The sequence below is a fragment of the Paralichthys olivaceus genome, chromosome 4 (genome assembly GCF_024713975.1).
Source record: "Paralichthys olivaceus isolate ysfri-2021 chromosome 4, ASM2471397v2, whole genome shotgun sequence".
In the NCBI taxonomy this organism is placed as follows: Eukaryota; Metazoa; Chordata; class Actinopteri; order Pleuronectiformes; family Paralichthyidae; genus Paralichthys; species Paralichthys olivaceus.
In genome coordinates this window covers 23,274,171-23,295,900 of record NC_091096.1, presented here as the reverse complement: position 1 = coordinate 23,295,900, position 21,730 = coordinate 23,274,171, and the positions used below count along the sequence as shown (strand labels likewise).

General features: G+C 42.8%; 1 protein-coding gene across 3 annotated transcripts; it reads right to left on the bottom strand.

Moving 5' to 3' along the window:
- Nucleotides 1–508: 508 nt before the first annotated feature.
- LOC109633659 (BICD family-like cargo adapter 1) lies at nt 509–21,711 on the bottom strand. 3 transcript variants are annotated; one of them, XR_011240948.1, is made up of 12 exons: nt 20,898–21,711; nt 19,438–19,653; nt 12,698–12,814; nt 12,321–12,332; nt 11,024–11,170; nt 10,690–10,869; nt 9,784–10,002; nt 8,709–8,852; nt 8,183–8,313; nt 6,649–6,769; nt 6,102–6,223; nt 4,370–4,507 (listed from the first exon to the last, which is right to left on the bottom strand). XR_011240948.1 is itself a non-coding variant. In XM_020093672.2 (11 exons), the coding sequence occupies exons 1-11, from the start codon at nt 21,288–21,290 to the stop codon at nt 4,340–4,342; spliced, it is 1,848 nt and encodes a 615-aa protein (XP_019949231.2). In that variant the 5' UTR covers nt 21,291–21,708; the 3' UTR covers nt 509–4,339. The 3 variants fall into 3 exon arrangements, 2 of the variants coding, with proteins under 2 accessions (XP_019949231.2, XP_069380400.1); XM_020093672.2 differs by lacking the exon at nt 6,102–6,223 and having other exon boundaries at nt 509–4,507; nt 20,898–21,708; XM_069524299.1 differs by lacking the exons at nt 6,102–6,223; nt 12,321–12,332 and having other exon boundaries at nt 509–4,507; nt 20,898–21,707.
- Between the last annotated feature and the right edge of the window lie 19 nt (nt 21,712–21,730).

Here is a 21,730-nt window from a genome sequence, read left to right as displayed (position 1 = left end):
TGATACACTCGTCGCATTCGAAGGAGCCTTTGAAATGTAGCAACCTAGTCGCGCCGCTGTGATGCAATCAGTCCTCAAATGCAGCCTCTGAAGGCTGCGGCCTCTGCATTGAGACTCGGCTTATACCTGTATACACATGATACCAACTGCAGCAAAGGTTTAAAGTAGCTGAGGGGAGATCAGCAGCAGAGGTCTGCAAAATAAATTGTCTTTATTTTTGCAAAACCTCTGATTTCAATAACTTCGAAAGTCCTGAAACTTTCAACAACTTTTTTCCCCCTGGAAACACTTCTGTTGTGTGTCTGCAGCACACGTTTTGTCATGAAGATGTTTTCTTAATTTGCTTGATGTGTGTTTGAGCTTTCAGGGACACCGTACTTACCAACATCTTCTATGTGAATGTATTCTTTGCAGACGATTCTGTTCAACAGCATCATCAGCTTATTTTCCACAAGTCAGACTATGACAACATAAGAGAGGAAACCAAGGCCAAGTCAGAGGAGACAAGTAGATTGTAAAGTGTTTATTTGTAGAAAAAAATGCTCAGAAAATTGCATGGTAAATATTTTGAATAGTTTGAAGCATTCTGTAACTGAAACAGTGCCGTTAGTCAGTGGTGAATGAAAGCACTCACAAAGAGCACGATGAGCCCAGCCGAAGCACTAACATTCCAAAATAACATCCGACTGAGTGGAGACAAGCAACAGAAAGTGCACACACTCAATGTGTGTCATTGATTGTGTGTGTGTCAATGCTGCGACACACACACACACACACTCCACCCTCAGTGGCAGCATCACGATGTTGAAGCAGACGTTGTTTTAGAAATGCTGTCGGTACGGTCTACAGTGTCGCAGCAACGGTCTCACACAAACAAGGAACAGAAACAGCAATTAGGACGTAATGTTGACAACAAACAAACATGTTTACAGTGTGTTGTTCTTCTAACGAAAACATGAAATGAAAAGAGACTAATTATAGTGTGGTGGTGGCAGCAGCGGCTGGTGTTTAATCCGAGCTTGCAGGAGGAAGAGGCTGCACTTTCTCTGGGGAAGAGGAACTATCTCAGTCTCACGCTACAAACACACACTTAGACGTCACCTGACACTTTTGTATTTGACCCATTTTCACACTTTTCAGAAACATGTTTCTACCTATGAGGAGAAAAACATGTTTCGATTTTTCCTTAAAATGTCTGATCACGTCCATTCAGACTGGAGCAGCGAAAACACTTTCTAATAAGGCAGTCTACAGTTTTTAATGGTTTTATTGATATTTAATAAATCATTCACTAATGCTTAGTCATTCTGTTGTTAGAGCTAAAAATAAGTTTATGATGGTTTTTTTTAGATATCTTAGAATTCTCTTTTTTCTTTCCCCCCTTCATTTATTTTCTGGTTCTGAAATATCTTCAGGGTTTTTGTTTAACTTCCTCTGGATACCCAGTTTGACTCATCCAATTAAATGTTTGACCTCTTGCCTGTTAATAAATGAAAGCAAAGCCTTAGAACTGTGTTTTACAGTTGCCAAATTGTTAATCTAGACTATTTTAATAATCCTTAATTACTAACCTATGAGCATTTTACAATTTTTGCAGTTGACTTATTGAAAAACCTTTGGCCGTTGTCTATGATTAATTTACATTTATGATTTAAGACATGTTTACTGTAATTTCTTAATGACTATTAAAGGAATAGTTCGATATTTGGGGTAGTATGTTTATTCTCTCAGATTCCTTAACCTGACATTGAACTATTAGTTAAATTACTTTATGAATAACTAATTTTTCCAATCCATCAGATTTTGCTTATTAATCCATAAATATATAAACTATTAATAAAACCATTATTCTCACTTAAAAACTGTTTATAAAGGTTGGCTTATTAGAAAGTGGCACCAAGAACTGTCACCTGGATTCTTGGGTACTGTTGGATTGAAAAAACACCACTTGTGTCTCTTCTCACTTAACAGAACTTGGAAGGACTCATGAATAACTCCCACCACTTCAGCTGCATGCCACACACACACACACACAAACACACACGCACACACACACAAACACACACGCACACACACACAGTCAAATGAACACATGTATGAGTGATCACCAGTGGAACCCTTGCTCACTGTTGGAACACACATGTAAAAGGAGTCTATACAAACAACAATGTACAGGTATATTTCTTTCTAAAAAAAAAGAATTTCATTCAAAATGGACGCATTTTTTTTATAAATATATCGATTTCATCCAAACCTATTCGACTTATTGTAAAAAAAATCATTCTTTGGGTTGATCCTTCCCAACAACCAGCTGAAATGACGAGAAGACATCTGCATAGGTTTGCACAGCTGCGTCAGACATGAGTCCAAACGCAGACAGACACTGTGCCACACTGTAAGTCGTTCACGCTCGATAGAGATCTCAGGTCAAAACATAGAAGTTTAACCAATGGAGTAACAGATATGTCACGTAAGACGGAAGACGGCAACTAAGAAACCAAAGTGCCAATGAAGTATTGAAGCAACGAGAATGGAGGTAGAGCTTCTCTATTAGAGGTGAACCGGCGCAGCTCAGATGTTTGAGCACTGCAGAGGAAGTTTCTGTTCACTGACATGAAGTCCTACAGGTTATTGTAGACCGACTGATCGACTTGATTGAGAATTGATGAGCTGTAGTTCTGCCTCCATCTCAAGCTGATGTGTAAACATTTTTAACAATTTGGTCGACTAGGAAGATGATTGACATCATGAGGACAATGCCAGACTTTTCTTTGAAAAAGCATTCATGTTTAAATGTGAATTAAATTCCATGTGAACTGTAGAAGAAGGTACCAGCTGAGCCACCCACAGGTTTATTCAGATGTCGGAGATGAACATGAAGGCCTCGTGTGCGACACATTTAAATAAAAGTGCTGGTTTTCATACATTCACTTAGTTCAAGGATCCTGTGTCCCTGCTCACACTAGATTGTTTTACTTTAATAAAACATGAAACTTGATAAAGGTGATAGGAACAAACAAATCTAAAATTGGGTTTGCGTAACATGATGTGCATTATTGGTTGCATTATGGGATATGTAGGATCTCATGTTTCCCATAGAGCCTGATACTGAGGACTAAAATAGAGGATATCTCAGCCTCTGCTGCTGATTTAAAAGCTGTTGGAGTCGTGTTTCTCAGCCGCCAAACAAGTTTGAGAATCAAAATCACACTTCACTCTGTTCACCAGCGGGTCACTGACTTCTGCTTAGGGCTGGAAATCTAACATACAGTGGGTTTATTGGAGCTGCCTGCTGCTGAAATCTGGGTGAAAGAGAGTGGTGAGAACACGTAGCTGTAAAATAATAAAATAAATAGCCCTGAGTCAGCTCTGCGGTATACTGGTGGCCTGTCCAGGGTGGACCCGCCTCTCGCCCCACGTCACCAGTGACTGGCTCCAGTCTCCCCACAGCCCACGAAGGTTAAGCAGTAAAGATAATGTATGGATGAAAGAAAATCAGTGGCCCCTTTCACATTTACATTAAATATAGCTCTGATCTATTGCTGATATAAAAATATTGTTTAGTGCAGTTTCAATATCTCTTTGTAGAAGTACATTTCTGGAGTGTCCCTTTCAAGTTTTCCTCATCTTTAAAGTTTGGGTCTGGGACATTAAAACATGGTAAAACTCTCTGCATGGCTGTCTTTAAAGAAAATAATGTCATTTATGTTTTATCAAATATACACTATGCGATGGTCCTGATATGTAAAGCTGTTGCTTCATGTTCCGAACATCCCCTGGACAAATGAATAAACCTGAGCGATTGCGTTGATTGGCTGCAGCTTCACCGCTCTGATCGTCGTCCTCATCTTTTCCCATAAACCCACTCTGTCCCAGGAATCCACCCGTCTTTCCCCCAGACACATAAGCCGGATCACTGGGATGCATACGATGAGAGTGAGTACATGTGTTCCCCTCTCTACAGAGTTGGCAGTGGGCTAGTAGAGATGGTCATAGGCACTACAAGGAAACCTTCCTGTTTGGAGGTAAACTTTGTGACCCTGTTCACGTCCCGTTCCGACTGATTTCTTTCTACGAGAGGGGCTTAAGCCAAAGCCTCTGGGGAATCCTGATCTCATATTTCCATCTCTCACTGTCAGCAGTCGCCAGTGAATCAGTAAGGAGAAGAGTAATGGGACAGATAAAGTGCAAAATGACCCCCCCTCCCAAACCTCGACGTGTGCCACTGCCCGTCTTTGGCTGTGTCGTCACCCCTGCTCTTTGATGTCTCTCCCTCCTCGTCCCTCGCCGTCATCTCTCTCTGTCTGTCTGCTGCGCCCAGGGACAGTCCAACAGGTTCTCAGTTCTTCTTGAAAAAAGAGAAAAGTCTCTTGTCCTGGTCTGACATGCGGTGAGCTCGCCTGGAGGACTGACTGCTGTGGGCCTGCGACAGGGAGGATGGGGCCGAGCGCCACTCGTCCTGGTGCTTGTCCATCAGCTGCTGGTCAATCACTCTGTGCATATCATCCTGGAGACAAGGACGGAGATGTGAGTGAGAGAAAGACAGCAGAGAAATGTCACACAGAGAGGACACGTGGTGGTGGAGTTACAGAAGGGGTTGAAGACACTGGATAAATGATCATTACGTCACTATCACCATTCACTCTCTGGCGATCACTTATTGATGGTCCATATGTCTCAAACATGAGACAGCATCCTGCCTCAGTTTTCCATTATATGTGACAATAATGTCATTCTACTACTGGCCTCAGATCTGCTATGTGGGAATTTAATTAAAAACCTTAATTTAGGAAAATGTGTAAAAAGAACTGAGGATTCTGACCGACCATTATATCACATTACACCATAGAATCAAATACATGTATACAGCACTGACATCTGTAATGCTCATTCACCCAGTCAATCACAATTACACAGTGATGGCAGTGAACCGTGTCATGTAAGGTGCTGCGTCTGGAGCAGTTTGTGGTTCAGTGAAGTCAACACTGTGACTTTGCTTTCCTAGTTCACAGCTGCCCTGCAGAACTGGACATTTCATGAGGTGTTCAATGACATGATACAAAGTCCAGCTGAAGCACATTCAGCTCAGAGCTGACGGGCCCCTGAAGTTCTGAGGCCTGCATCAGTTTCCTTCCTCTTTATCGGTTAGTCAGAAATTGTTTTGTGAATCCTCAAATAGTCACAGCTGACAATGTCATTCCTGAACTTTTCACCTTGTCACCCTTTAAAATCCAGGGCACTGTTCACACCGGGTTCTAACATCTGTCCTGAGAGATCTGATAGCAACTGGTCAGCAGTAGGAACATCTGTTCACACCTGGAATTAAAATGTGTCCTGAATGTGACCACTTGTGATCCTCATTCTCCACTCTGTATGCAAATAATCACGTCCGTCATTTCTGTTAAAATGATGTTGTTTTTACCCAGTCTGGGTTTACAGGTGTGTCCGATGACAATGTTTGTGTTGGCATGAGCGATAGAGAGAGAGAGAGAGAGAGAGAGAGAGTAGAGTCAGGTAGAAAGAATGTGTGCAGCTATGAGGAAAGATATGATCATATAAGAAAAGTATCTTATGTGGTGATCAGTGTTTATATTGTGGCGATGGTCACAAACAAATCACTGCATCGACCCAGAAGTGTGACAATACATTTACCCTGTAGGGAGTCAAGAGACTCAAAAGAATGAAGCCACATTTTTTCTGCTTTCCCGTCCCCATGATGACCCCTGAAAAATTCTGATCTCCGAATACTTGGAGCAATACTTAAAGGATAGAGATAGAGATAACACAACCAGGGGTTTCTGGCCAGCTGCTTGGTGCTTGGAGTAAATATATTTTATCAGTAACCGAATTGTCTTTGAATGTTAACACAGCCATGAAAGTATTTGGTGTCTGTGTTGACACCTCTTAACATGAACAGTGGGATACAGGTGAGTGGAGAGAGAGGGTGGTGGGTTCGGATGGTTCTCTGTGTGATGGTTAATGGTTTCAGAGAGACAGGGAAGCTGGGATGAGCATTTCTCCAGTCGGAGTCAGTTAACCGTGGCATGGAATGGCTCAGCGCGGCGAGGGTGAATCGGCGAGATGGCGCGGCTCGGGCTCACCTCTAAGGCAGGAGGAGGGGGTGGGGGGTACCACAGGGGAGAGAGGGTGGTACGGAAGCTGAGAAAGGCCACTAGATCAGAAACCACAAGAGCCAAACAGTAAAGAGCCCTGAGGAGGCAAACTGTGGGCAGGGAGAAGAGAGAGAGAGGAAAGAGCTGCCAGTTAGGGACGAGGAGGGGGAGGGAGGACACGCACACACACACGCACGCAGACACACACGCACACACCCACACACACACCCTCACGGCCAACCCACTTACATACACTCAGAGGTTAATTGTGAGGTTTAATGTATGTGCACAGATTGTGTTAAAATATAATGACACTAAACACAAGTGACAGGGAAGAGAAGGAAAAATGGAGAGAAACTGTTCCAGTAATATTATATTATAGTCTGCTTTTCACAATTAGATGAACATAATCCATTCAGGAACCACATCTACAGAGCAGTGTTCTTTATGTTACTACCTTAATAAAGCTGTACTTTAATATGTCAGGACTGTTATAGGCTTTTACTGATAAACTCGCTCGTGACCTTTGACCCACCTGCCAGGCCTCCAGCTGCTGCGACAGGTTGAGCTTCTGCTGGATGGCGTCCAGGAGTTGACTATTTAGAGACATGATGTCTATTTTACATTTGGCCAGCTCCATCTCCACTGCTTTCTTTCTGCAAGACACACACACACACACACACACAGACGCTAGAGGTATCTCAAAAAGCATGAAAGCCTGCGTGTGAGGAACTCCTTCACATAGAGATGAATTTAGAACAACTCTAATAAACAGCGGATTGACCCTTTGTTCCAATATTAAACCACTTAGATGTGTCTATGTTAATATGAACTTAATATAAGACCAGAGCTCCACCTGTCAGTGCCTCTAATACTGATTAACATTATTACTTATTATGGCTCTAGCTTAATACTAAAACCCATCAGAAAGAACTCAAATAAGCTCATTTGTCAAAGTGTCCTTAGTCTTTATCTATTTAATGTCTGTGTTGAAGTGATGTGCAGAACATTTAAAGAGTAATTCCACTTCATTGCATTATGGGTCTTGTTTTTAAACTTCGGCTATTTGGTTATTTGTTTATTTGTTAGGATCTCCATTAGCTGTGCACTAAAGAAGAGCTACTTTTCCTGTGGTCTACAATTAACAATATATTTCTACATTTCAATCATACATCTAAAGACACATGAAACTTTTCAGTCTATTCAAATGAGCATAAATATTGCAGTTTTTTTACAGATGTAAAAATAAAAACATAATAATAAATACAATCCATATTCTTATGAACAAAAACTTGTGTTAATACCACAGACTGTATTTAAAGAGGTTAATACATGTTACATTTTCTAACAAAAACTTCTTATGCTTGCCATCCTCCCAAAATATAGTAAATGATAAATGGTCTGTATTTATAAAGTGGCTTTTCTAATGTTGATGACCACTCAAAGCACTTTACACCCATTCACACACACATCCATACAGTGCTACAGAAATAGATTATTATAATAATTATATACATATGCAATATCAATCACACTTTCTATCTGCTACGCCACACCTTCTTTCAATACGTTTCTTATTTGCTTTTGAAACATTTCTTCATAAATTTAGTTCTCGTATGTGGATACGAAAACCTTGTAACTGAAAAGTCATTGCTGTGACCTCTGCAGAGATATTGCAAAAGTCTGACAGGGCAAGTTTGAGGAAGTCAGAGCGCTCCGGATTAGCTGGAAATTGTGTGCTAACAACTACACAACTATAGTAAGTGCAGGAGGTCATTCAGTTAAATTTTCTCTTCCAAATAAGATGATTCATTTGACTTCCTTTCCTGTCTTGCATCTTTAGGGATGTGAAATCAGCACTTGGTGTATACAGTGTTATTGTAACTTCCAAAAATGCATAAAAATTATGTAATAATCTGCAATTGTCCTATAAACATTTCTTGAACTGATGGTAGTTTATAAGGTAGTTTTATTATATTCTATTATATTATAGGCCATATATATTACAATAGAAATCTATTCTATTCTATTTTATCATCATTATTACTGCATCAGTGATGTGATCTTACTTGGCTATGGCGTCGTCTCTGTCTCTGATAGCACTCTGGAGCTGCTCGCTGGGTTCTCGCACTTCAGCCATCACCCTGATCCGCTCGTTGTCCTCCCTGAGAGAGCACATCTCTACAGAGAGAAGCGCCATCTGCAGGTCACATGGAAGAGAGCATCAAACAGAGCCGTGAGACGCAGGCAGGATAAAGGCTTTAATGGCAAATTTATACAGCGGGCTGCTCATGTGTGAGATGTTGAGTTGACCCACTTCAACGGGACAATAAGTGAACTGAGTATGAGTGTGTGTGTGTGTGTGTGTTTGTATAAGATGGCATATAAAACCCACAGCAGGGAGTGAGCTCTGCTTGTAGAAACGAAACGAGGTTGAAACGATGTCCTACATTACAAACAACATACATCAAATTCACATTGGCTCAGGAACTGGTGAGAACCACATCTGCACCTCTGGGTCATGTTATTCTTACACATCAGCATTTGTTAATTCATTGTTATTCCACATGTGTACAGATGTACAGACGCTCGTACCTGATTGTGCAGCTGCAGCAGCTCCCCTTCACTGCTGCGTGTTTTGTCCTGCTCCGCCTCGTGCAGCTCTCTGACCTCCCTCAGCTCTTCTCCCAGCTTCCTCACCTGCTCCTCCAGAGCCTCCTCATCGCTGCGCCGCGAGCCCTTTGAACACGACACACACTCACTGTCAATGTACTGCTACTGGCCATTCTGTGGCTCATTAACGTGTGTCTCTAAAATAGGCAGTATCCTGTTAAAACATTACTAGTCCATTATTAGCAGATACTCAACCCCACGTTTCCCCTGACGGAAGTGATATATGACAGAGAAAGTGCTGCACATAGATGCACTGTATGAATGTGTGTGTGAATGGCAAAAGCACCAGACAAACTGTCTTATAAAGCGCTTTAAGTCTAAAAAGATTAGAAGAAATATTCTTCACTGCCAGTTTCGTAAACTCAACACAGCCATGTAGCTTCTAATGTCATCATTTCCCTTCAAGGAGACGGGGTTTGTTTTATTGTTTTCAGATAAAAAAGTCTGTTATTAAAGTTTTACCTTAGAAGCTAATTTCCTGCTGTTGTTCTGTATGTGAAATTCTGCTCGGTAAACAGATAGCTGCTATTTGTCGTGGTGTAAACATGAACATAAATATATCCAGAGATAAATAGCAAAAGCAATAGAGAAGCTACAGGATCTCAGGTCAGTGAAAAATAAAAGTGTGTAAGTTATTGACAGACTTTAATTTTGTTATGGCTCAACAGTGTCGCCATTTAAAACATTGTATTAGCTGCAGGAAACAAAAGAAGGAAAATATATACAACCATAAGAAAACCTGATCACTGTGTGCCGCTTCATTTCATCTGTGAAAAGCTTAATTCTAAGCCCCTAATAGCTTCTATATCGTTTTCTGGCTCTTTCTCAAACACTCATTACACGAGTGGGTGCTTACTACACTGTCTCATACCATTGATTGTGTTTGCACTAGTCATACCAAACTACATAGTTCTTCCAACAAATGAATAGGAAACCTCTTATTTTGTGAGATGTCATTGCTCCAGAGCTGCCGAGCTGCCAGTGAGTTGTTCATTACCGTGGACTCATTGCCATCCAGCAGGTTCTGTGTCAGCCTCCGCAGCTCCAGAAGGCCGGTGTGGAGGCTGCCAGTAGGCACATCCTTGGCAGAGGACGTCTCCGAGGACTCGTCCATGGAAGAATCGGTGGACAGCGCAGAGTCGGTGATGTCGTTTCCCCGGAGATGGGAGCAGAGTGAGCGGACCTCGCAGTAGGCCTCCCACAGCTGGAGACGCAACTGGACAAGTTGGAGGAGGGGATATTTAGATATTAGTTTCACAACCGCCTGGTGCTCGCAGCAGGATGAAATATATGATTATAATAATTACAGACAAGAAAACAAATGGTTCAAATACAGAGGGAAGTTCATAATTAGTAACAGTAATAATAATGATAATGATAAAAGAACAATAATAGCCTGGCAGCCCAAGTAAATGCAGGAATATGCTATCTGAAAAAGTAGGGTTTTTAGTTTTTTTCTCAGGCAATTTATTCAAGAACCTTGGAGCCCTGTCGGCAAACACTCTGCACCCCCCCTTAAGTTTTCAGCCTAGATTCAGGAACTGACAGCAGACCTTTGCCCAATGATAGCAAACTGCGCAGAGGTAAATAGGGAATTAAAAGATCAGAGATAGAGCATGGGTAATTAATAAATACACATTTTAAATCACACATTTTGAACAGGGAGCCAATGTGCCCATCGTACTGGGTTAAAACCAGATAACGGGCTGTTGTAGGAATCAAGGCACAAGGTTACAAGGCATGAGTGATTGTTTCTGCATCTCTAAAATAAGAAAAGATAAGACAACTTTTATGATATGGTGCTCAAAGGATAGGTGACAGTCAAACAAAACGCAGAGATTAAAAACAACAAATAAAGAGTGGACTCAACAAAACATCATCCAAAAGTCATGGTGGTAATTACCTGCTCCCTCTCTTGCTCCTGCTCCTCCTGCTCCATGCTCTGTTCTATCTCACACAGCAGGCTGGATGGGTGTGGGGTGAGGCTGTGGAGGCTGTGCTCCTCTGACAGCTCCTCCAGCCGAGAGGTCAGCTGCCTGTGGGACACCTGAACCTCCTGGAGCTCCAGCTGGCTCTGCCGCAACTGGACACAACCAAGAAGGCAAAACTTTAAAGGTGCAAAGTGTGAATATCTGGTTCTGAGAGCAGAGCTGACTAATCTTAAAGATATTTTTTCTGTCCAAGTAGATTTTTAGTAGGTGCTGTCAAAGATCTAACCGTCCTTCATGTCTCCATACCTGTAGGTCCTTCTCCTGACACTGCTTCTCCAACACCAGCGTCCTCTCTCTGAAGTCGTCCACTGTGCTCTGCAGCAGCTCGTTCTCCTCCAGCATGATGTGCACTCGGCGCTCCAGCTCCATCTTCCTCTCGGACAGCATCTTAATCTAACATGTCAAACAGCACAGCTGAGTTACTACGCCCCGGGTAATAGATATTAACTGGTGAAATGAAGGACTGTTCAGATTTCCTGGTCGATAGCGGACAGTTGGGCAGCTGCCGGCCTGATTGAGAGCTGCATTTTGTTGTTGTTCTGACTTTGAGGGAAGCAGGGCTCTTACACGAGATTAAAAAGTACTCCCACTGGTCTAAAGAATGCTTGTTGCCTAGCATGGGCGTAGGCGTTAGTTACCACCCTCGTCTTCAGGAATGTTTTGGCGATATAGCGTCTACTATCAGCTTACTATTTACCATGGCTATATAATACAACAGCCTTCTAGGCTAACCTCGCAGCAGCACAACTTCTTCCACATGAATTGTTTCTCTCTTTAGCAGCAGGAGCAGCTTTCCCCATTAAACAAATATCAGTTCTTGCTCATTTTTATCCCTCCTGCGTTTGACCTACATCTGGTAACCTACTTCACAGAACAGGAGCTTACATGTGGATCAGTTTTTTGAGTTCCCACATTTGCCAACTTCTGGATATTTTTAGGCTGCTATAGTCTCCGTCTTTACAGAAACGTGGGGGGGAGAAGCCATTAGTCATCAGCATATGTGATATAAAGGCAAAGCGATGGAGATGTGGGAGCACCCAGACATTGCAGTATCTCAGCCAAATATAGAGCAGTAGCCTCTCCTTCCAATTATAGCACAGGCTCTGCAGTCTGGGTGTTTTCTGCCTCTCTTTGAAGAGAAGCTACAGAGGAAATCTCAGCTGTTTTTATGTTCTGACAGTATCAATGTTTATAACACGACCGGCTGATATACATGAGCATGACTGACATCACAACACATCTCGTGCTCTGATTAGCAAGCATGTTTTTCATGCTCCATCTCAGGAAACATGGATTGCTGTAAGGATGTGGAGATGCAAATTAAGGGTTGCAGATATATAGATATACATACATATATATAGATAGATACATAGAATATATAGAGAGATAAATTCTCTTTTGGCTTCTATTCCCTGTGACAACATAAGAGATTAGAAGCAATTGTAATTTCGGAACGGAAAAATAACAGTGCAATCCATGTTTCTGTTATTTCACAAGACGCTGCATGCAGCATGCCGACAGACAGCGCTCGGCAACCACTCACTTCTAGCCCTTGCTGCTCCGACCAAGTGGGGAGGAGTGTGAGGGAAGGAGGAACGAGTGAGGAGAGACATAAAGATTACAGAAAGAGGACAACAACAAGTTTAAGAGAACGTGCCCAGAAGCAATTCCAGTAGCATGACAGGAGAAAGGTGTACACCACCTCTCTTGACACAGAACTAATGACACAGAAGTTTAATCCCCAGTGATCTGCTGTCAAATTAAGCACCAATGCTTCCTGCTGAGAGCCAGTAACTGCAAGCATGCAACATTATTTCACTTTTTTTTAAAAGCATAGCTGAACTTTTTGGTTCTGTTTAGCTCTTGGATGATGTGCACTCTGAAAGGAATAATAGAAAAAAGCTACAGATGGTGGCTCACCTCAGCCTGTAGAGTCTCTAGTCGTGTCATGTGTTGTCTGGTAGACATGCTCTTCTCCCTGAAGTCGTCACGTAATGAATGGACCTGAGTGGACAGCTGCTTCTCCACCTCTGCAGCCTGGACACACAGATTTAGAGGAAAGTTTAAAAAAGAAACACAATCGACGCAGCATAGACAAACATCTTTTTATGCTCTTCATGCTTTCACCTTTCATTATCGTTTGACAGAGCCTGTTGCCTACATTACCCACAATGCAAAGAGAAGCAGACTGCCACTCCTGGAGTGGAAATTTATCAACCTTGACATGACTCCACCAAAAAAACCTTCACACAATGTTTGGTTGCACTTTATTTTACAGCGCACTAATAAGATGTAAGAAGTCCAACTTTATATGAAATTACACAAAACTGTAATTTCTTCATTTGACAGTAAATAAAAGCTGTTGTATCCTAATAAGATGTAACAAGATGCATCAAATAAGACATTACAAGAAATAATATGTTCTTCATTACATATTAAACAAACAAGGTTGTCCCTAGTAAGGACTTTCATCAGAACATTTAATGCTGTGTCACTATCCAAAAAAAACAGTAGCTACAAATGACGCTGCCAGGACACTGCATTGTATCCCACTGTTACATCCTTATAAGACTTTATTAGAATTTTATTAGCAACACATTACTTCAGACTGTTTTCACAACTTACTTCACCTACAATATGATGCAGCAGACCTAAACTTCATTGTGTTGAAACAGTGGAGTTTTAACATGTTGCTAAAGTTATGTGCATTAACACGCTGGTATTCAGGACATGTATCACTGACTAGTTTTGTTTTCCCTAAATGATACATTTGATATGCGTTCCTCGGAAAGCACATTTTCCCCAAATGTCACAGCCCTTTTCGGAAGCCTTCAGTGGTCCACAGCTCATTGTTTTTGCTCTCTGCAGCACACTCACAGTTGAGCTTATATTGTCCAGGTGGGAACAGACTATTCAGTGCCAGGCTGGGCTTCATTAGCATGGAGCTGCACTCAGGAAGCCCCTGCTCGCATTATCATCACTGCCATGGCAACAGCAAAATCCTAAAAATGACTCACTTTTTACAGCTCAGTGAGGAGACTAAACATGGTTTCTATAAATCCAAAAACAAAACTTAAATCAAGGAGCTGTTCAGTTTGATTTATTTTTTAAGTTTTCAGTTATGTCTTTTTAACCCCAGTGTGCGTCAATATGAATTACAGCCTCTAGGTGGCACTACACACTGCAGCAGCCTTCCAACAGGCTCACAGAGATTTGTAGAGGCTCAACAGCTGGTCATGTACATGAGTTTACTTCAGTTCACTCCAGTCCTCAGGTAACTCTGGTGTGAGTCTGTGTCAGTGACCTGCTGGGAGGACAAGCTGCCAGGACGCCTCTGCCTCAGCTCCATCGTTGTGGGGCTCCGCTCTGCACAGTAACTCACAGGATGGAAGCAGTGCAACTACTCTGCTCTGACCCTGAGGGAAATGTGTCTTATAATATAAAAGCCTTACACCCAAGTCTTATGTAACAAAAAAACGGAAATTGTAGATGGAGTATGGTAAAAAAAATGTGTGTCACACAATGTAAACATAAAATGCATTATGGGATATTTCAAAGAACTGAGCTGTGATATACCTGAGGAGATAAGGGAGAAACAGTCACAAGCTGATCCTCCCGGCGAGAGGCCACAGTGTATTGTTCAGAAAACTTGTTTGATTAAAAAGTTGATCACATTTAATATTTTGTCCAAAGTTCATCATTTAAACGACACAAGATGACATTGTTCTGCGATCCCTTTAAGGATAAGTGAATGGATGGATTTTTAAATATAATATATGCCTGAGTGCCCTATGACAACTGTTTTACGTTGTTTTGTGCTACCGCCACATGTTGTTTCTACCCCCACCCTCAATAAAAAAGTATTACACACATTTGAAGAATTATTTTCAGCTCTAGTTTGTCTCAGGCTTAAATCACCTTGTTGTATTACTGTCAGCTCATGTCTATGAGTCAGTGGGTGTTCAGCTACAGTGTCCAGATGAGGGCTTCTATGTGACAGCTGCACAATTCTGTGTCTGCTCAACAGATGTGCAGTCAGTGGAGGCCAGCTCAGACAGTTCACAGCGCTCACATGACATGTGACCCACTGGCCAACAAGCTGACAGACTGAGATCATATAAAAAAACTGCCTGATTTGCAGTGAGGAAATCTGCATGTAAATTCCTCAGCTATCCCAGATCAAGTGTTATAAGCACGACCGTAATAGAGCAGAGGCAAATCAGACTGTGGCGACAGAATCCTCAGCAGAGATGCTTTCGTTTACAGCCTCTTTACTCTGACATTCACCTGAGTAAATACATTCAGTTTACAGGAGGAATAAGAGGAGAGCCGAGACTTGAAAAGTAGACTTCACTCCTGTTGATTCAGGAACAGGCGACCTGTGGCTGTGGAACATGATCCATCAGATATGAATGAAGGTGCTTTAAGGGTCTTTGGTGGCGCAACCTGGCATCAAACTATCTGGATCCCCTGTACATTCCCATGGTAATAACACATGGCATTTCTGATTTGCATGTCACTCTGGTTGTCATAGCAACCAAGAAGACGTGGGATTGGCCAAGCTGCGACTTGTAGTCTCGATGCTTCTGGTATTTTCCTTTGTCGCTTTCACAGAGCGCTGCCTTGTCTAGACTTACGGAGGATGGGCAACCCTGCTTTCAAGTGGTTGCGTAACAAATCCTGCGTGTGACAACGCGCACCAGTCACGGAGCTGATCCTGACAGCAACCGTTACCTGGGGCTGATGGGAGGTAGAGGATGATAGCTGGGCAGATACTCATGATCACCACTGCGTAGAGGTGGCAAAGGAAGGAGTGAAACTAGGAAGCTACATTTCTACTTACAATATTCACATTACACTTTGCTTGCTATATTATTGCTGATGACACGGCAACAACAAATTATTGCTCCTCTACAGCCTTGAATAAAGTCGAGGTTTAAGGGGAGAGGATGTCGCTACACCTTGTTAAGTGGTGCCAATTGTGATTTGTGCATATGGGCTACACAAATACAATCTGATAAATGTATTGAATTGAACCACTTTCATGAGTCACATGAGGCTGCTGTCACATTTAAATCACATGGAGGTTGAGAGAAGTGAAATCTACTGTGACCATGAAGCACGCAGACACTCCTGCCTGAGTCAGTGCAGCTTCAGCCCTCTGTGAGCATGTGTGGTGAGGTAATTAGACAAAGGTCCTTTTCCTTCTGCTTCGCTCTGACCAGATTAGACCTGAGGAGACTGGCTGTACTCACACACCTGAATATCATATGTAGTTTGATGACCAGTGTACACATACACATACACACACACACACACACACACGCACGCACGCACGCACGCACGCACGCACGCGCGCGCGCGCACGCACGCACACACACACACACACACACACACACACACACACACACACACCTCAGAATAACCACAGGAAGTGTACATGTCTGCTGAGGAAAAGATTAAATTTCTTAGGTCCTCTTTACCTAAATATCTAAGTTACCTGCTGTTATTAATTAAGTAAAGTATGCGCTGGAGTTGTTTTGGTCTGGGCTGAATGCATATGGCAAGGCTATTAGCACGGATTATAGCCTAATCCCCTCAGCGCTGCATTTTAGCCCATGACTTACATCACTTCCTATGGAGCGCCCTGCCTCCTCAAGGTCGTGCCACTGCAGCCAATAGAAGGCTCTGTTAATAAGTTAGGAGGGTCATGAGCTGTTTTTATTCATCTAATTTCTGGCTGAAAGGTTTGCTTTAGAAATCTAAAATGAATAGACAAAAAGCTCTTCAGTTAATACATATGATAGGAATTTGAAATTAACAGAGGAGTAAATTCGTAAATGTATTTCCTTTAGGTCTGCAATGACGATTATAAGGTTTGCTATAACCAAGATTTATTTATATTTATATGTATCAATAAATACATTTAAAAATGAAATTTCTCCACTGACTTCATCCTATGTTTCTCTTATACTTTTAATTACTTAAAATTGATTTTTATTATTCATTGTGTAATAAGTATTTGTGTATTCAATATTGCTGTATTGACATCTATAAAAAAAACTATTACTCTGCATCTCCTGTTATGTGTTATTGTTAACCTGGTGGCAGTGGATGTGCTTGATCTGTCAGTTTGGAGCCTGGTCCTCCACAGATGTGTCTTTTGTTCAGTCACCACTCTGTGACATGGGATTTTCTGCAGGCATGACAAGGGACTGCAATAAGAAGCTCATGTGATGGACAGAGGAACATAAGCTATTTCATAGTTTTGACAGGAAGCCACATACAGGCCGATTGATCTGTTCCAATGAGGGCAATAACTAAAGAAATTAGGCAGATATAAATAGTGCACGCACGGTTTCCTCAGTTTCACATTCTCTCTATTCACTCAGAGCTGTAAATGGTTAACATTACTCAGTCACCACCCATCGCTTAGTAATGAGCCCAGAGAGGGAGAGAGAGAGAGCAATAAGAAAGCAATTTAGACATAGAGAAAGGGGATAAAAAAAGAGAGAAGGGGGGGCACCGTGGCTGACCTCATTTATTTTATTACACAGCAGGTTTCCCTCTGTCTGCCCAACACACTGAATCATAAGATCTGGATCGATGGAGTCAATTAGGTCTCATGAATTTCACTGAGTCACAAAGGCCACCAGATATTCTCTGCGCCCAAAACACAACACAGACCACTTTCAGGGAAATATCTGTAAAAAAACCTCCCACACCCAGGTTTCAATCAAAAGAAATGCACTTTAATTATGCTAAGTGTCTGCTCTTTACTGCAATCCATGTCAACTGACTTGTCCAGCACAAATTCCTGATTGCAATGTGATGATTGTATTGGAGCAAGATTGAGCAGGAGGCTGCTTTAATCTGATTGAAAGAAAAGGAGAACTGCTCTACACAGCAGTGAACCACACACCACCACACAGATCCTTCTCCTCCCTGAGCAGCATGTTCCCAGCAGCAGATCACAGCTTCTCCCAGGAGGGACAACATGCACGTGTGAGCGTTGCCATGGACATCCGTAATGACGGGGGTTATCAAAGTACCTGCACAGGCTTGTCAACCTTTGCGTATAGAGCTCTGGGCATCCTGACATCCCTATAGCAGCTAACAACACTGTCAGGCCTCTGTTTACAGCCTCTGAGTTGATGCTGTATAATGATCTTAAAGGAGTTTAGGCTTTATATCCCTCTGACAGGCTAGGTAGCATGACGCCATCCTGCTGTTGGTGAAAAGCAAGCTCACCCACGTGACATAATAGTTGTTAAGCACAGTTTTGGGAAATGTGATCATCATTCAGTTCTGCTTTGACAAGACATGATTGGGAATGAAGCCACCATCAGGAAACAAAGCGTGTGCACATGAACAAAAACACTCTTATTGTATCCATTCGAAATATCAAGAAATTAATTAGTAATTAAGTATGGATTATTTTTTGCAAATCCAGGATTGCTGATGCAGCCACATTATGGATTTTGGATCTTGGAGGCAGCTCAACGTGGATTATCATTACAACTGAATTGCTTAGATATACAATATTCCTACTCGCATACACTACCATTACTGGTGATACCTTTATCATTAGTCATCACTACTCTCTCCATCTCTGTTTTGGACATTTTCTTTTGTACAAATACTTAGACACTGTCTTTTCTCATCAATGTTGTAAATAATAATTTTTGTTGATGTGACATCTATTACACTTCTGTCCATCCTGGGAGAAGGCTCACTCCCTGGATGTCACACCTTTCAGCCCTATGAGGCAGACTGTGATTTGTGATTATGGGCTATACAAATAAAATGTGATTGATTAATGGATACTCTGTATGGATAAGGGATCTTTGTTTTGGTGTAGATTGAGCAGATTGATGCGTTTCAACTCCTCAGCAAAGAGTTAATCAGGAGCAGCTACAAACGCTAGCACTCTCAGCTCCATCAATCTGCATCTACTGTCAGTCTCAGTTCATCCTGATGTGTGTGTATAAAGAGTATAGCTTCTGTACATTGTGTCAGAGTAAATACAGCTTCAAGTCGTCATGCCAACCTTAAGAACCGTTATATGTACAGCCTGTCTCTGTATGTATCTTAGATATCTGTCAATCAATCCATTTTCTCTCTCCTGTCTCATCTCCTATCACACCTTTTTTACTCTGCAATCAAATCACCTGTCATTGTGCATAGTGCTATTGCATAAGTGTGCAGTCCAATCATTCTAAATTATTCAACATAAGACCCTGGAAGCTATGCTGTTATATTGATGAGTTAGCATAATTCAGGTGAAGTTCGAGAGAGAAAAAGATGAGCTGAATGAAGGTAGAGCCCCAGTCTCCCCTCGGGGGAAGATGATTCTTGATGAATCTTCAGTTGGCTGAGCACCTTATATAATGTCAGCCAGGCAGACATGAACTGGACAGAGTGGCCTCAAGGCCAGGCCAAACACACACACACACATACAAAGACACATTGGCATTTGCCTGAAAAATGTTTCTTGGTGGGGTGCAGGGATCTTTAAAGCACGATTAAAAATTGTGAAGCACTGACCCGAAGCCCAAGCTAATAACATTTTCCATGCAGATAGACCCAGTTCTTATGAAGCAGTAAATGTGAAGCAGACATGGCCCCCACACACACACACACACACATACACTGCTCACCCTACTGAGTTGCTCCAGCAGTCTGTGGTTCTGTTCGGAGAGCTCACTGATGGCCTTGGTCTTGTCCCTGTCAGCCTCTCTCAGCTGGACCTGGTGGAGTTCCAGCTCGCCCTGCAGCTGCTGGACATCCGTCTCCAGCTCGGCTACGCGACCCTCCCACTCCCCTTCTCGATTCTCAAGGCGCCGACGTAACTCGTGCTTCTCCTGCTCCAAGTGCTGCATGTGATAGGATGAGGGGGATATGGTTAAAACTTTGATTTGCTCAGATTTGATTTACAATATTGCCCTAATTTCACACAAAATAAGAACCAAGTGGAATTATTGAGGTTTAGACTATCAGAGAGTCTGGTGCTTTCACAGACAGAGAAAGTTGTGATCAACCTTTGGAAAAAATTCACTAGAGGAAAAAACTTGAGACTTGATTCCACTGGGGGTACTGATGATGTACAGAGGTGCTACAACTATGAATTTATCATTAACATGACAACATATGATACTGACAGTGAAGACAGCTTGAAGTTTAGTTTTTAAAAAAGTTCAAAAGAGCGACAATAACTGCCACTCTGATAAAAAAAATGCAAGCACAAATTGATTCTGCAATCAGAGAAAGAGTTTAGGGATTTTAAAACTGAACCAATCTCTTGTGTCCCCTGTCTCCTGGAGTGACAGTTAAGATAATATCAGCTTCTAGTCTCTAGATGGCAATGAGCAGATGCACTGCACGGCCAGCGGCTGTCAGTTTGGGTGTGAGTAGTTATTATGTTTAAGTCCAGGGCTGGAGCAGCTGGCATCTGTGTGGCCACTGTTTTCATCTCATGGGTGAATGCCCAAAACAAAAGGAGGGATCACAGGGATTCAAAACAAGACAACAAAACAACATCAACCGCACTTAGAGCTGGGAACTGTAACAACATCAATAATAACAAGCAGCAGCTTATTTCCCTGAGCTGCAACACCAGGATGAATATGGATCAAAAGGCTGAACAGATGTACAGTTGAAACAAGTGAAGGCCCTGGACAGGATTAGTCTTTGTGGTTTCTCAGGCCACGCTTTGGGCTTGTGTGAAGGATTTTGAAAACAACAGCTCAGCTTCACAGTATGAAATAACTCAGACTGTCCTACACCTTTTCTTAGCTTGGCTGATGCTCACTAAAATGACAGAAACACTGATGTTCACTTCTTTCTTTAGGTCAGAGTGACCTGCACGGTTCAATAAGGCTCATTCTGCAGCTTATAGCACATTAGATACAATAATACACAGCCATGGAAAAGGGGAATCAAGCTACATGACTTTGAATGTGAGTCTCCACACTCTGCATTTGTTATGACCCTGTTGAGTTTGTTTACATTGCGATGGTCCAAAGTTGGCTCTAGGATTATGGCATTTTGAGGCCACACCAGAAAGAGGCTTATGGCAGCATTAAAACTACAGCGAGAGATATTTCCCGTCTAAGTTTACCTCTAATTTCTCGTTGAGATCTTTGTGCATTTTCTCATATTGCTTGGTCAGGTCTTGGTTTCTCTCCAGCAGTGCTTTGCCGAGTTTAGCAGCTAAAACCAAGTCTTTCTCCTTCTGGCGGAAGAGCGACAGTAGGTCTGCGTTGTGCCCCACGACAGGCGTCTCTATGTCCGGGAGCTCCTCCTCGTCGTCCCGCTCCCCGGTGAGCATGGCCAGTTCCTCCTCCAAGGCCATACCGAGGCCTCCAGAGCCGGCGTGCCGCAGCGGGTGACCCTGGAAGCCGCCGGAATCCTGAGCGGCGGCGCCGGCACGGGGCTCCATGCAGTCGCTGTCCAGCTCCAGTGGTGCTGAACCCGCGGCAGACGTCTGCAGGTCGAGGCAGGAAGCGGACATCGCCACCCGGCGGAGGAGAAGCCAACGGATAAGAGCCGACGGATTTCACTCCGGGTGAACCCACCCTGCTCTGACTGGGCTGGGCTGACCGGGCCGGCTCGTTATCGACCATCCATCCATCATCCTCCAAATTCAGAGCTACTCTTCCCAGTTTCCTCACGTCCCTCTCTGCTGGTTCACCCACCAGTCGCGACTCTGACTCGGCTTGAATCCCAGCAGTCTCCGCCTCGTCCGCGGCTCGCTGTCTGTGTACGATCGGACACGCAGGCTGCTATTATCCGGGTATGAAGCGCCTGGATGAGCTGCGCGCTGCGGTAGGTCGGTCAGGGTCCACCCCGTCTCGGGGTCCCGGCTCCCCCATAATGATGACTGGCCTTTTACACCGGAGGCTTTTGCCAGTCAAACAGATGAGCGCGATCCCGATGCCTTCTCAACCTCTT